The 16357-nt window shown below is 42.7% G+C and overlaps 1 protein-coding gene across 5 annotated transcripts in view; it reads right to left on the reverse strand.

Moving 5' to 3' along the window:
* RUNX1 (RUNX family transcription factor 1) overlaps positions 1–16357 on the reverse strand; it is a 172744-nt gene that overhangs the window by 23175 nt on the left and 133212 nt on the right. For 4 of the 5 annotated variants that reach the window (XM_069871856.1, XM_069871848.1, XM_069871861.1 and 1 more), the window contains one exon: positions 12727–12918. The exons of the other annotated variant lie outside the window; for it this stretch is intronic. In XM_069871856.1, coding sequence (XP_069727957.1) covers positions 12727–12918 — 192 coding nt within the window. The remainder of the gene's footprint in view (positions 1–12726; positions 12919–16357) is intronic. 5 annotated transcript variants of the gene reach the window in all.

Raw genomic sequence — 16357 nt, forward strand, 5'->3', positions numbered from 1 at the left:
CTGATTTGCCCTCTCAGAAGACGTTTTGGGGAAAAGAACAGACTGCAGTAAGAGTCAGGATGAAAAGGAACGAGAACACAACACTGTGTTGCATTTCTTGCCTCTCCTCCCACCCAGCCTTCTATCTACCCACTCCTGTCTGCTCTGGTGATGCAACCAGCAATAGCAGTGGCAAAACAGAAAGAGCAGAAAAAGAACATGGGAAAGCCACTAAATGGCACAACCAATCTTTAACCTGGACAGGTGGACCAAGTCTTTTAAGAGCACCACAGCAGTTCTGCTGACTCAGGAGGCTCAGTTAGCCTTTCTGATACATGGCAAACAGGTATGCAAGGAGAATCTGGGAGAACTTTCTGCATTTTCGGGCTGTTTCCGTAGTAGGGTGCAGCTCTCACTCCCAGGAAATGCCTAGCCACGTGCCTCCTGTCTGAGTTGCCACAAAAATTGCCATAAACATAGTAAATGGAAAAAAAAAACTCTGCATGAGACAGGTCTGCAGCCCCTGCCTCCCTCTGCTACCCACTCTCAGTGGGAAGTAGGGTGCAACAGAAAGGGCAGGAAAAGGATCTGAAACATTACAGGTTCCAGAACGTGCACAACTAAGACATCTTTGCAACAGAACTGGACGAGGAAGAGTGAATGAAGGGAGACCACAAGGCCAAAGTCAGACGACCGAGACAAAGATCAGACTTCTGTCTTCAACTTGGGAGTGAATAGTGAATAGTGACTGGAACCAGAGTGATCCTCCACCCAGGCTGAGCTGCTTCAGCGCCAGGAAGAAGAGGATTTTCCCCATGCTGGCATCTGTGCCCAGGACCTTTCAAAACCTCAGAGATCTCAAGAAATGGATCCAAAATGCTAGGTAAATGGCACAGGTGCTAGGCACAGTGATAAAAAGCTATTAATAGCACTAACCCAGCTGGAGGTAAACTTTCCAGCAAGAAGGCGACAAACTGTGTGCCTGTCTCCCATGCTTAAAGCACCAGGCATGGTCCTACAGAATATCCCTGGAGACCAGGCCTTAGCCACATTTAACTGCCAGGGTTAAGCTATGCTTTCCGTAAGTACTCCACTGGCTTTGTTTTGTAAATATATTTTCCCATAAGGAAAAGAGGGGCATGTTGCATCCAAGCATAGGGAATGTGTCTTGTGAGGAGACAGTACTTCCTCAGTCCTCCCTTTATTTTTTTTTTTCCTTCTTCTTCCAATGTAAAAAATAAGTTGTATGACAGCCTTTGGTGGAGATGTGTGCAACAAGGCCTTCATTGTCTCAGACAGGTGTGAGATTGGAATTGATTCAGTGCCAACAACTCCAGTATCAGAGCCAGCTCTGTGAGCTGAAAACATACACCAACCATCCAGTAATACCACTGCAGCCAGCCAAAGACTCAACAATTTAAGGCTTAACACACACACAACATAAATCAGATGAGGATGTACCAGCCAACCGTCAGCTTCTTGGGCAGATGCCTGCAGACCGTCTGTACAGATCAGACCGTGCCTGTTTCAGTTATTGGAAACAATTTTTTTTAATTTTTTTTTTTATATAAAGATGAGAGGCTGGGTGGAGCAGCTAGCTCAGACACATTTACATTTGCCCTATCTTGCCCTCCTTTGCTTGCTGTTCGGAGGCAGTTCTTCTTGTAAAGTCACTTTATTCCAAGTGCAGGAGGGAAGGAATTACATCTTGGGGAAATGTTTAATGTACAAATACAAAAATCACATGGACGCACACTCAGTATGCACCACCCTCCTGAAACAAAACCGTTCCCTTCCATGGAAGTTTAGGAGGCTCTGAACATGATCAAACAAGCATAAGAATTAGCACAGCTGTTTTTCTTTCTTTCTGTCTTTTTTTTATTTTGTTTGTTTGCTTGTTTTTTTTTGTTTTTTTTCCCATGGATATGTTTCATTCACTTTTCCAGGAAAACCTGTTTTCACACTCCTCTCTGCCTTTACTTCTATCACCTGCTTCAATTTAGTACCTGCTCTATGTCTAGCCACGTCACTCTGGTGAGGGCAAGAAAGGGCAGTGCTGGTGGCCTCCTGCTCCTCCCCTGGGCTCCAGCACGTGCATAGAGAGATCCCATGTGGCACCTTGCCACCTCAGGCTCGTGGGTGACCCACAGAGGCACTGGTGACAGCAAGGCCCTACTCCAGCTGGTTTATCCCTGTGCCCTGGAAGCTCAGTTTTAACTGTCGTTGATCCCAGCCCTTCTTCATTCCCCAGCTCCTCTGTCCGCAGGGAGCACACAGGACTCTTGCATTTCATAACAGACACAGCGCTCCCAGTCCCTTGCTGAGTGAAAGGGGGACCTACAAGAGGCTTCCCTGACTCCTACAAATCCCAGGCTGGTTCTCTGATGCATCCATCTGTGATGGATCTGCTAGCTGGGCCACGTGCTTAAAAGCTGAAAAAAGGTGAGAGTGAGCTTTTCAGAAAACTATTTGCAGAGGAAGGATAAAATTGACCATGCGCTAGCGATCCATTTGTATCTAGGTGAGTGTTGGCAAATCTTGGTTTATTCTCACTTGAAATGTCTCCCTCCCCTTTCTGTGGTTCCTTTTCAAGTTAATACAAGTATTCACTTTCATAATGTATGGCAGAGCAGCACTGTTTTCTGGTGGATACCTTTCCCCATGAACTAATTAATACCGAGTTTGGATTTGCAAATGGTTTTGCATGTAAAATTGCTTATGTATATATAGGTCTCAAGGATATCAAACAGACTATTCTTTTGAGCAGTTATTCACATGCTTTACTGCAGAATGAGGATCATCATTTGGACTTGGTTTTTTAAAAATTAAATATACTTCAGTAACCTTATGCAATGAAAACTCAAATAATCATAAACATTACACTTGTTCAGCTAGCTGTTAATCATCACTACACTAATAAATTGAAGAATCATTTCTGACAAAACATTGTCTTTCCTACAAGCCAAAGGATGCATCCGTTTATAGTGACTTCTCTGTATACTGGAAACTTATCAATGAATAAAGCAATGAATGTACAACTTTTCACTATGCAAGGATTTTTGGTTTCATTAGCTTTTGTTGGTAATGATCACCTGAATTTGATCTGCCAGAAGCTAAGGGAACCAAAACTGGCCAAGATACATCTAAAAGCTCTGATAATTTTAATAATTTAAAACACAGAGGATGCAAATAATCATTTATATTCTAAAACATGCCGAGTGATCCAGTTCCATTTTGGGGTACCTAAATAAAGACATTAAAAACATCTGTTTGTGCAGAAATCCAGGCTTCTTTAAAGTGCCTGCAGCTGTGCATCAAATCCTGGAAGCTCTCGGAATCACTGATCTTGAACTGAGTATCTTGCCCAATACTGATAAACCAAGTAAACCTCTGAAACAGACCTCGGCATTTATTGTTGGAAATCAAACTGGCACTGACAGCAAATCCACAATTTTTTAATGAATCTATTTTATATGCTTTTGCTTTTCAATGCTTTTAAGAGAAGAGTTGTATAAATAGAATGAAAATGGTCAGATGGAGATGATCGTCTGTTTGACTATATAATGCGCACTTCCCCATGTAATTGATTGTTTTACCAAGCACATCCAAGCCCATTGTTCTTTGCATGTGAACAACCTCCATTTATAGGGGTCATAATATACTGAATACACAGGGAAAACTTATGATTAAGTTTGCTAAGGGTGTACTGTGTACGCAGTCATGTAAAAGGATCCCTGTGAACCCTCTAACCATGTGGGATTATTAGAGAAGATCTGCTTGACGCAATATCTTGTTAAAGGCACAGCAGCAGAAGAGACGAGGGCATGTCTGCACTTGATGCTTTGAAAGGAGCCCCCTGCCTTGTGGATAAATCCCACTGGTGAAGAAAGCAGAAACTCTGCCTGTCACCTTGAATGCAAAGTCTCTTGGCTGCTATGAGTACCAGTAGCTGCTACAGCCTCCTGCGGAGCTGGAGGTGTTGATTTCACTCCATCCAAACTCAACTGTCTGCACCAAACCAGATCGGGTGGGCTTTATATAATGAGGTGGCGTTTTCACCTCAGAAATAAACATTTGAACACTAAGTTGTGTGCTAGTCTCCTTGTTTCCTCCTTCTTTGTTTCCTAGATGACAAACAGTAAGGGAGTCGGTGGTCACTCTGCTCTAATCCTTCAACTTTTCAAGTCTGGAAAGGCTCAGTTGAGTACTTGAGGGAAAAAATACATTCAATTACAAAATGTAAGTGGTATACTCTGGCTCATGGGAAGCATCAGCCAAATGATAAGCTGATTTCAGTGGGTGTTTGTTTTTAGGGTAAGGAGCTCTTATTTATTTTTTGTTTATTTTATTTACCATGGAAGGTAATTTGAGCTCTGGTATCAAAACATGTTGTGTTCTGCCAAGAGGGGATTAAAGACGAGAATGCTATGGAAAGAAACTGGGTTCATCAATAAAGAACTGAGAGATATTTTATTTACTGGAGTTTTGCAATCAGCACTTTTAATCTTCCTCTCAATTGGGCCATTCAAAGGCCAAGAATATGCTTACAGGGCCAGTGAGGAATAACCCAAAACAAAGGGAGTAGCTGTCTCAGATGCTGAAATGCTATCAAACACACAGCCATGTGTTACTGTCCAAAGCTGAGGACAGTGGGAGTACCTGTCTCTGGGGCAGGCAGAGATACTTGCTTTAGACATTTTCAGCACATCGATGCCAGAGGTGAGATTTTAATGCTGGGCAAGAGAAGCAGTTAGTCAGAATCACGTGATTCCATGGAAAAGTAAGAGAACCTAGTGACTTAGCTAATCTCAACAACAGATTGAAATGTCCCCTGAAGTACAGTGTATTTAAGCTGCCATCCTGAAAGTGCTGAACCTTCTCAGTTGCCCCAGAAATGAGGAGAGAAGAGCCGGCAGAGGCTCCACCTCAGAGGAGTGACTCTAGCACTGCTGTACCACAACAGAGCTAAAGGAGCAAGAAGTGAGCCTGACTACATCACTCTTTTCTCTGGCAATTGCAATGACTGCTGAGAGCAATGACACTAGGCTAGTAGCATCAATGCAGCACAAGATTCCTGCAGTGGGTCAGAAAGCAGCTCCGCTTGTGCAAAGACATAATGAAGAAGGGACTTTGGCACACTGAGTCAAAGATGACAAAACAAAAGAAATGAGAGAGGACCACTGTCTAAAATGGGGCTACTTGTCCTTGCCTGCAAGCTCTGTTTCTCAGTATCCATCAGCTCATGTTCTCATGTGCTAAAAGACAAGGAGTGATTAATTAAAACCAAAACTGCATCTGGGCACAAGCTGCTAGATTTTATTGATGCCTAAAGATTACGCTAGACAGTTAGAGAGGTTTCCAAATTTCTCTGTAGCTGTTGCAGATTTCTCTGGGGCTTAGGTGTTTTGGCACTGTCAAAATTCTTGCTGAAGCACCTTTCTCATTTGCTGAGTTTTCCTAAATACCTTGTGAAAAATCAAGCTCTAAATAAATAATGACTTTGACAAAACTTAGAACAAAATACAGATCTTTAAACTCCTCAGATTCTGCTTTAAAACCAAGATTTTTTTTTCTCTAGTTAAAGCCATCCTTTAGGATGTTCTGTCTGAAGGGCAAAAGTTAAAAAAAAAATAACAAGGAAAATCTGTGTAAGCAGACATGTTGCTCAGGGACTGGGAACATATTTGTTGCCTTATCTACTGCTTTTTTTAATCTCATGAAGTGCTAGGCAATTGGAATATGAAGATTGGTATCTTTTAAATATATCGACACTTGGAAACCTTCTGGATTAAACACTATTGCACAACTCTTTCCATTAGTGCCTTAAGTTGATGAAGAAGCTAAACAATTTCCAGCCCTTTTTTTTTTCTAGAGCTAAATGTGAGGAGAAAGGGGAAGCTCTTGAGCAAAGCTTATGCCCCAAAACTGGGCATGCTGCCTGCAACGTGGGCAGGTAATGAGGAACAGCCTGCTTCACCTTACTCTGCCCTCAGTGGGAAGAGATGGAATAGGAACAAATCTGTGGCTGAAAGGGATGAATCTTTGAGTGCATGGAGGTGGCAGCATGGGTTCATGAAAGGCAGTCCCTGCTTGACCAACCTGATCTCCTTTTATAACCTGGTGACCAACTTAGTGGATGAGGGAAAGGCTGTAGATGTTATCTACCTGAATTTTAGTAAAGGCTTTGACACTGTCTTCCACAGCATTCTCCTTGAGAAACTCATAGTTTAGACAGATGTACTCTTCATTGGGTCAAAAATTGGCTGGATGGCCACTCCCAGAGAGTTGTGGTGAAAGGAGATAAATCCAATTGGCGCAAGTGATATTCCCCAGAGTAGTGAAGCATTGGAACAGGCTGCCCAGGGAAGGATTGGAGTCATCATCCCTGGAAGCGTTCAAAACCCAGCACTTTGTGACATGGTTTTGTAGGCATGGTGATGTTGGGCTGATGACTGGACTTGATGATCTTAAGAGATCTTTTCCAGCCTTAATGATTCTATGATCCAGCGATCAAATGGTTCTCCTTCCTTTCTGGTGTTGAGCCTCTCTGCTGTGTTTATTGACTGTAATTATATTTCCTCTCAGCCTCTGTTTCAGCATGCTAAATAAACCTGGCTATGCTAATCTCTTCCTTAAAGCAAGACCTTTATACCTCTTGTCGTACTAACAGCTCCTCTTTGCACTCACTGATGCTTGAATTATTTTTTCTTGAATACTAGATAGTCATTACTTCATCTGAACCTTAGATGGGATTTTTCTAACACTTCCTATACTGCTATTAATACAGTACCCCACCTATGGTATCTCAAAGTGGCAAAAACGGTGGCCTGCTTCTGGCATGGAAGGATGGAAGAGAGGAAATATCTGACACCTGGATGGAAGGAATTCCTCAGGACTGCTTTCATTCCTGGGCTGCTGCTGGATATCACCACCTCTCTTGTGTCACAGCACAACCAGTCCTGTAGATATGCAAAGTCTTGGCAGAGATAATGTGTCATGGTAACAAAATTTTATCCTTGTCAAAATTAGTGTTTGCATTACTGACCCAAATAGCATTACTAACTTTACAAATCAAATGGAAGGCATACCTCTTGCTGTAAAGAGCTTATTTCCGCATGGGATAGGATGACTTAGTCAAAAAAGATGCTGAGAGTTGTTGCCAATTAAAAATGGACACTCTGAAACTGCAGGTTATTTAGCTATATTATGCTCATCTTGTGTATATCTTTACCAGGCTGATATTCTCTAGTACGTATAATATATTCTATATTTACTATAACAATACGAACATTCTCCAACATACAAGTATGGAGGGTGTTTGTTTCACAGTAAAATAAGGAGTCTCACCTAGCCAGAGATGTTACGCAACTTACTTTTAGTTTGTTTTAGAGCAAACTTCCTAAGACTTACTCCAGTTTGGCCAACACAAGTAACTGGACAATAATGGGAGCATGTGTGCCTGCAGAGCTGCAGGATGGACTCAGACATGGTTAAATATAAGGTTTATATATATTTGTTAGTAGAGGGTGTGGAAAATGAGGGCTTTCTCCCAGAGTGGACTTTTATTAGACTGAATGCAAGAAGAATTGTTTTGCTTGTGCTAATCCAGGTCACATGCTTGTGTGCTCATCTCTTCAGACGTAAGCTTGTTTATGACACAATAAATAGACAGCAGGGTGAGTCTGCTGCTAATGACACTGTACCCCTTAGAAAGAAAAACTACTGAGGTTACTCATGGCATTACATAAAAGTATTATATGCTGAGGAATAATTGTGAATCAAAGAAACATACTGTACTTTCAGTAAAAAGGTATTTTGTCTCTATAAAATTTCCTTTTTGATAGAGCCAGCTGGAAACTGTCCAGATAAACAGATTTGGTTTGCAAAATATTTTGGGAAAATATCACTATTTCAACAAACTTCTTGTGACCTCCCCACGGCTACAGTACTCAGGCTCTGGGGCCACACCACAGCGTCAGCTTCACCTGCATTTCCCCACATGTGAGATATTCAGTGGCTACTGGCAGTGAAAGTTGAGGAAAGGAGAAAGAGCATCTGTTCCCCCTCACCCAGAATGGGTTCTTGGCAAACATTCGCCAAGTAAGCTTCCTGCCCCAGGAGATGAGCGATGGAGGGGAGCTCCATCAAAAGGATGTCCCCTAGCTGCTATCAAAATGTATATGACCAGGCTCATGGTGGGAAAACTGTACTCAATTGCCTGGGCAGGAGGGCTTCTGCACCTCCAGGAGAAGCGCTGGAGTCAGGGAGCTTGACAGCCTCAGCCATGCTGATCGGAAATGGTGTACCTGCTGCCAGCTCCCACGCTGACCACGCTCCCCGCCAGCATGCTGGCACCACTCACCCCCTGCTATTCCACTGGCTGGGGGGAGGCAGAAGCAGTGCCGATAGGAAAGGTGCCAAGCTCAGGCGGCACTCGCTCGACATGCCGGGGAGTGTATTTTGGGATGGAGGGGTCAGGTGGTTAATCAAGTGGAAACGGGACGATACGCCATTAAAGCACCGTGAACTCACTCTGCAAGTGTGCCAGGTTAAAGAAAGACGAGAAAACGCAGACATGTCCAACAAGAACATAAAAATATTGGCATTTAGCATATTGCACAATGGAAAGAGTTGGCAAGCCCCTAATCTTGACAGCCTGTTTATCGGTTTTGGCAGGGAGCTATAAGCACGTCAATCCAGATTCTCCAAAGTGCCTCAAAACTGTATTTTGAAGTAGTAAGACATGGAGAAAAAAGTGACAGACCTGTTGAAGCTCACTCTGACATACTACTCTGTGAACGCTTCTGACTCTATTAACCTGTAGCCTGTTAAGCTGATTTAAAAGTGGAAATATTAAAAATCAGGGAAGGATACAGTTGTAGTAGGAACAAAGTCATTTTAATTCCCTGGGCTTAAGCGCTGCCCTTGACTCCACTCCCGTGTTTCACCAGTTCATGGGAACCCTGATAAACTTGGGCTGCTTTTGGTAGAACGAGATTACGATAGCAAGGACCTTGAAAAGTCTCTTAAACAAAGCGTATTGCACCTGGAGGAAGACAAAAGTCTGACTTGTAACAAAATAATCACTCAGTCGTCATGTTCCGTGCTAATTCAAAGAGCTGATTTTTAAATGATCTCACTTGCTTTGCTATTGGTGTGAATTCTGCTGCTTTGCTTAAAGATCTGTCAATAGTTTTATTACAGCCTCTTGTTTCCAGGGATTTTAGACTTAGTCATAAAAGCACAGTCCCAGATGAAACTTAACATATAAGGTTACAAAACTAAAAAAAAGAGGAAAGAAAAACAGGAGGTGAGCAAACTCAGATACTTTAAGTCTATAAAAGTGTAAAAAGAACAAGAGAGATGTAGCTTGAAGTGATTACAATGATTATTTGTTTTCCCTAGACTGAAGAAATAGCTTTGTTTTATTTTTTTAACTTATGTGTAATTAATAAATCACCAGTTGGAAATACTGTTTGGGCTAATTTGGGAAAAAAAAAAAGAGAGATCTTGGATTATATTCATAACCCCACTAGTCAGAGACTTATTTATGCAATTTCTTAATTCAACACTAGTGCCTCCAAAAGAATACCTTGGCCTGATGACTTACACATTTAAAGTATTTCTTTTGGTCCTGAAAATAATTATACTGTAAAGGAACCATATAATTCGTATTTCTGTAAAACTCTTGAATTACAGATCTACCTGGTCTGGTTAACATTAACCACTGTAAAATCAGTAATTATGTATTAAATATCTGGTTCAAGCTAGTGTTAGAAGAAACTCAACCACAATATATAGATATATTTATAGTTATTACATATATAAATTTAAATGTTCACCAGGAGTCTTAAACTTTTTAACCAACACCCCAGCCCAGCCACATGTCTCTCTTTATTTTCCTTTCCCCTCTGTACAAAGGAAAGAGTCAGTTAAGGTTGAAGTGTTGGCTGAGTTTGCAGATTTAACTGAATTTCCTTACTCTGTGCGTGTAGGTCAAACCCTTTGTCATTATATACCTGTTACTGGCACAAAGCAATCTTTCAACTTAAACCACGTGTGATGTGGTGGATGCATTTTTTTCCCCTTCTGTTCCCCTTTGGTCTGTGAATTGGCTATGGTTAGATCTTTTAACTGAACAGGTGTACTTTCTCCCTCCTTGTGATATGAAAGAAGCATAAAACTCGATTATAGCAATTTATGGTCTCTGAACTTGCTTAAACTTGTATCCGTTGCACAAGCAGCTTTATGCTCAAATTCAAGACTTCGTAAAATAGGAAGTTAAAATTAACCTCAATCCTTTTATAGATGAAAACCTCAACAAATAAACAGTGGTTTAGTGGCATGGCAACCTGCCCCTTTAAATCCAGGAACTAGTTTGAGATGTCTATTTGGAGTTAGTTTTGTTTTTTAAAAGATAATTGGACTTGGATGAATAGAAGAATAGCCTGTGATTCATACTGGTGTGAGTTAAAGCAAAGTTTAATGCTACTATTTGGAAATCAGCAATGTATGGAATTTTTAGGCCTTATTTTATGTCTATGTAAAAAGCAGTGTGTGCTCTCTTCAGTGGGAGAATTTCTGTAGAAGTATTTCAGGATGTGAAGATGGTGTGTAGATAGATATCACAGATAGATGTGTGGCAGGTCAGAAGCATTTTATTTTGGGGGGCCTGCATTCTGAAACATAGTGCTATTTAATAAAAATAATTAAAAAAAGAAAATATCCTGACTCCCTAGAGGTCACACAGAAGATCAGCTTGAAAACAAATTACCCTCTGAACACAGGAAAAAATGATGGTGTTGTAGGTCCTTCCCAGACTAGCCCTTTTCCCCCGTTGTGATAGAGTGACCCTGAAAAGACAAGCTCTAGAAATTAAAAGGCATCTGCAGCAGAGACAGTCCCAAATGAGGGAGGCTTCAGTTTGGGTCTTATTTTACTGATAGCGACAGCAAGCCTCAACAAATTGCTCAGTGGATAACACACAAGTTTTGGAGGCAGAGGAAAAGGGGAAACCAGGAGAAAGCAGCTCCAGAGGTGAAGAGGAGGGTATCAATGAGGAAACATTAGCAATATGATCGCTATCATTTTCTGAGCTATGTCCGCAGGTGTAACGCTTTAAAATCTTGTTTGCAAAGAGCAAAGCAAAGCAATATACTAAAAACATTTCTGGAGAGAGCAGCTGAATACCCGACCAAGCGTGAAAAGCCTATCGCTCTGAAGTTGTAAAAGCAAAGCACTTTCACAGGGAACCAGGGAAGAGGGATACTCGACGTTAAACCCGATACTCTGTTAAGCATATAGTGTTCCCAAGAAGCTGAAGAATGCAAGTCTGCGACTGATACCTCCACCCACGTAGGCTCTGGCTGCCGAGTAGCCATAATAATATGTGTGTTTTCTTTTATAGGAACAGAGCTGTGCACGGGAGAAACCCAACATGGTTCGCTTTGCAAATCAGAAAACGGAGGTGATTACCATGGGCTAGGAGAGGTGCAGGACTGGATCCTTTGTGTGAGCTGACCTGGCATGTCTCCAGGGAGGAAAGGAGCTAGGTGGTCCTTTCAGCTGTCTTTATACACTCCTCTTCCTACATGACAATGTGTTGATTTATATCCCTTGCTTCTCAAAAATGCCTGCTTCTGCTCATAGTAAAGCTAACAACAGATTTCCAGTAGACTCACTAAGCCAAAGACCTTCCTAGCCCGGGAATAAAAGGATGCAACAAGTGTTTGCCTTAGATAAACATTAACCTTTTCTGCATGCAACAGAGTACCCTCGTTTTTTAAAAAAATGCCAGAAAAAGAACTTATTCCAACCCATGGTAACTATTTCTCCCCAAAACCCGAACAGAGAATCTTGATTAAAGCCATTTCATTCTGACTGGAATGACAGAGAGGCTTGATAAAACTAATGCTTCCCCACATCCTCCCCTTAGGTGCATTGCACTATGAATCTACATTTTTATATGTGTTTTGCAGAACTTGTAACAGCTGACAGTTTAGTATCCTGATTCACTGTTCACCAAGTTCCAGCCGATCCTAGGGAAAGAATTGGTTTTAGCAGGGACAGAGTCAGCTCTAGTGGTGGCAGGTAAGATTTCAAGCTAGACAGCTTGATTGCACTGGCATTAACCGAGCCTGAGACTCAGGAAATCAGACTCCTGAGTCACTGTTTCGAAGGTTTTCACTCATTTAAAACCCACTGGATAATATTCAGACAAAGACTAATGCTCAAATCAGCCTGCCTGTATTAACATCTTAGCACTAAGAGGTTGTCTTCAGAGGAAAAGGCAGTGCAAAGCTTTCTTTGCTGCTGCCTTCCTGAGAAAGGTCACAGCAAGGCATTGATGGTATTTCTCTCATTCAAGCACACAATGTAATTGATAAATATCCATTGGGAGATATACCTACTCACAGAAAAAGGCCTGGCATAACGCATCTTTGCAAGAAAAAAAACAGCTTTCAAGATGTCACGGTTCTAACATAGCTGAGGTTAGCAAAAACCATGGACTGTACCGACACCAGGAAGACAGTATGGACTCCTTAAAATCTGCTGGGTCTTTAGGAATAAATACATATGTTAGGAAGCCCCTCCTTTCACTTATTAAATGCTCTCACTCATTAAAGGTCGCCAAGGAAAGTCCAGAAGAGATGGAGGGACAGGGAGGCAGTGCCTGCGATCCCCTGTGCTCCACAGGCTGGTGGGTTGGAGGTGAGTGAACAGGGGACGAGGATTTCAGGTACTTACCCTGAATCTGACTCTGAGGCTGAGGGTTAAAAGCAGTGGTGTGGTTCAAGGAGGCTCGTGGGTTGGGTGTGGGGGCTGGGTGGTGTGGGCTGACCCTCATGGCCGTACGACGCAACTGCTCCAGTTCACTCAGGCGCTCTGAAAAGGACAAGCTCCCAGGTTTTGTCTGCTCATCTATTTTCTGACGATGTCCTATTGTGGGAGGGGGGGAAAAAGATCAGAAAATCTCACTGATACATGAAGTCTGTTGACTTTTTTTTGTTTAAAATTTTTTTTTCTTTCTTTTTTTTTTTTCAACCACTCATTCACTGGCGAAGTACCTAACCAACTAGCAGCTGTCTGAAATTAAACTGAAACCACCTCCCTGCAAGCACAGGAGACACAAGCCAGTCATGCATTGTAACCGTATTATGGGGCAGCCTGAGACATGGCCTACTCTGAAAAAAACAGATCCATTGAAAATTACAGTGCCTTCTCACACCTCTCTCTTGAAAAGGAAGTGTTTTCAAAAGAAAGATGGTCTGCGGAGATGCGTTACAGAAAGAAACTTCTAGTGGCCCCTGTGCTAAACCTTCACTGGAGTAACTCATAAAAAATTCAGCCCCAGATTGTCATAAGGTATCCTCATTAGATGAGGGATTATAAGAGAGCAAACCCAAACAAATCCCATTTTTTAATCCTTTAGCAATCAATTTACAGACAGAAATAGGAAAGAGACACCAGAAACTGGCAGAATGGAAATCGCGGGATAATGAAGTCTCTCTTTGTGGTATCAGGAGCTTCTAAAACATGAGGTCCCACCACACATCTGACTATAAGAGAGTAGATACTGACATTACAGGATGGGCCAGCACACAGTGGCCTTGGCTATGGCCACAGTTAGGGGGTGCAGCATTCCCCAGGGCAGTTCTTCGAGTATGACTCCCCAAGAACCTCCCCTGCTGCAGCCCTGTGGGGCTTGGAGGGGACACGGAAAACACTGGAAAGGCCCAGCTCCAGCATAGCATCGCAGCACATCCAGATTCAGCTGGAAGGGCAGAGACATATCTCAGCACAGGCAGGACTGGATTTAAGATAAACCTTAGCTAGCAGGAGTGAGTGGTGCTCAAAGACTAAGATAATGCATTCTAACCATTGCCTGTGGGTGCTCTCTGATTTGGGATCCTTTGTGTGTCAACCTGCAACCACAAAAGCTGCACACAGTGCATACAAGAGGGAAATCTCATATGCTGGCGCACTTCCTCTCTGGTTGGCATGATGGAAACACAGATTTTAAATTCTCTTTCCACATTCTTAAGAGTTAACCTATTGTCACAACTTGGCAAACCACTTTTATGTCCATGGGTTTCCAGCCTTATGAGATATCCTTCAAAAATGAGGTATCTCATCCTGCAAGGCTGCTGACACTGCATTTTGAGGCCTCCCTAGCAGACTTGTGTTTGGTGAAATGTCTGAAGTGGGATGGCTCAAGTCTATTCACAGCCAGGTGGAATCAAAACTTGCCGTTGTAATTTCCCCCCATCCCCATACAGGATTTTTCCTCTTAAAACTGCCCCGCAGCAGAAAGCTCAAAACCAGACTGTCTCTGGCATACAACTTACTTAACCTTTCAAAGATGCGCACTCCAAATGGAGAGCAGGATACTGACTGCAGAGAAAATATCCTGATCCCATTGGTATTTTGTCAATGAAGTATTATCTCCAGCTCCAAATACATCATTTTCATACCTTCTACTTGGGGATCTCCTTGTGGAGCAGCGGATGGCATTGTCCTTCCTTTTTCCACAAATCCAATCCCATTTCTGCACTTTGTATCTGTCTCAGGAAATCAACTGTCTCATGAATCTTTGTGGCTTATCCCTTCCCCTTCTTCCCATAGGACACTGTTACCCTGAATGGAATGCATGTCAAATCTCTAGCCCAGAGGACAAACATCTTTTTTTTCCTTCTTGTTTTCTTGAAGAAGGTAGCATTATCCTTGGTTTCTGCTAAGCACCACAGTTTTCTGTCTATCTGCTCCTAATTTTAATTTTCTTGTTGAGCAGAGTTGCCTTCTGCAGCTTTCTGTGCGTATCCATCCTCCCTGCAAGGAGGCATCCAGTTCTGTTTCTATGGTGAGTCTGCTCTCAACTCACGGCTACAGCAGTGAAACAGACTGGCACAAAACTCCTGAAAATAATCTATCGTGCCTTATTCCACACATCCCTGTAGTATTTAATACATAAACATTCATAAACATCCAGCTTCCGGTTTTGAGTACCAGTGAATAAGCAGCAAAAGATCTCTGAAGAGCTTTGTATGCCCCTTACTCTACAGAGCACTCTTTCAAGCCATTCTAACAGCTCAATCAAGGCAAAGGCCCATTTTATGCACTAAAAGGAAAATGTGCATTTAAAAGCAGTTCCCAGTAGCTGCATTTCTAAAATTAAATTTTATATCTTGTATTATGGCTCCAAATTACAGTGGCTCGGCATTTCTTCCTGTTGCCAGGCCCTTTGGCACAGCTTGAACTGTCTCAGATTCCACACTGTGCTGTAAATTATCCCAAGAGGGGAGGGAAAAATTAAAGTATAAAAAGACATATAATATAGTAGTGGTTTCTTCATTAAAGAGACCCATTAGGGCTTCCAAAGAAGCGAAGAAAGATGAAAAAGACTTTTATCTGACATTCTGGTTGGTCAAGAGCAAACGCTTCATTTGTCAGCAGTGCAAAGCTGGACTCTGCCTCAGGCCTTGGGCTCCTGACACTGGACTTGGATGCAAACACGTGGAGTCATACAAGATGTGTAGAATACCTCATACATTTGGATTACTTTAAGCTTCAGCTGAACCCAAGGCTCGCGGAGCCAAGAGTCAGATCCTTCCAAATCCACCCTCTCAATGTAATTTGTTCTAATTTCAAGTTCCACTCAGACATCATCTGCTTTTAAGTGAGTGCACCGACGCCAAGTTTGACCTCCTGCTACCCTACTTCCTTATCCTACCTCCCCGGTGCTGCCCTCCCAGCTTCTGGAGTTCTGCCTGCCTGGCACAGCACCAGGCATCCCAGCAGTGCAAGCTGGTGTGCTAGTAGCCTTGCAGAGGAGTGAGTGGCTCCTCTGAAGCCAACAGGAAGATGGCTTCATTAAGGTCGGTGAGGTAAGTTTTAATTTCCCCCTTTGAATCTAGCTCAGGTGCTGAATTTGGGTTGAGCTGGCACAACACCAGGCAGAGCAGACAAAACTGAGCTTGCTCTGAAAAATCCAGCTCACAGGCAGCGAGCAGCACAAATTTACCCAGGCACAGCATCCTCCTGAGGTCACTGCAGGGCACCCTGTTCCCAGGCCAGCTTCCCTGAGCTGATGGGAGTATCTCTTCTTATTGCTGCACTGCATATCCACCAAACAAAAACTCCTGGACCCCTCTCCTCCAAACCCTCTGCTGCGCCAGATCATCCTGCTGAATCGGAGATCTGCCACATTCCTTGGGCTTGTGGAAATCCCACTCATGTCTATGGATTCGAGAAGGAAAGACCAGCACCACCAGGTTCCTTCTCAGCGGAATTCTGTTAGTTTTGTCTGTATGTTACAGTTTTTGGTGGGAACTAACCAGAATCAACACTAGGCAATTGTCATCTCAAGGTGTAGCTCCAA

Source organism: Phaenicophaeus curvirostris, chromosome 1 (genome assembly GCF_032191515.1).
Source record: "Phaenicophaeus curvirostris isolate KB17595 chromosome 1, BPBGC_Pcur_1.0, whole genome shotgun sequence".
Taxonomy (NCBI): domain Eukaryota; kingdom Metazoa; phylum Chordata; class Aves; order Cuculiformes; family Cuculidae; genus Phaenicophaeus; species Phaenicophaeus curvirostris.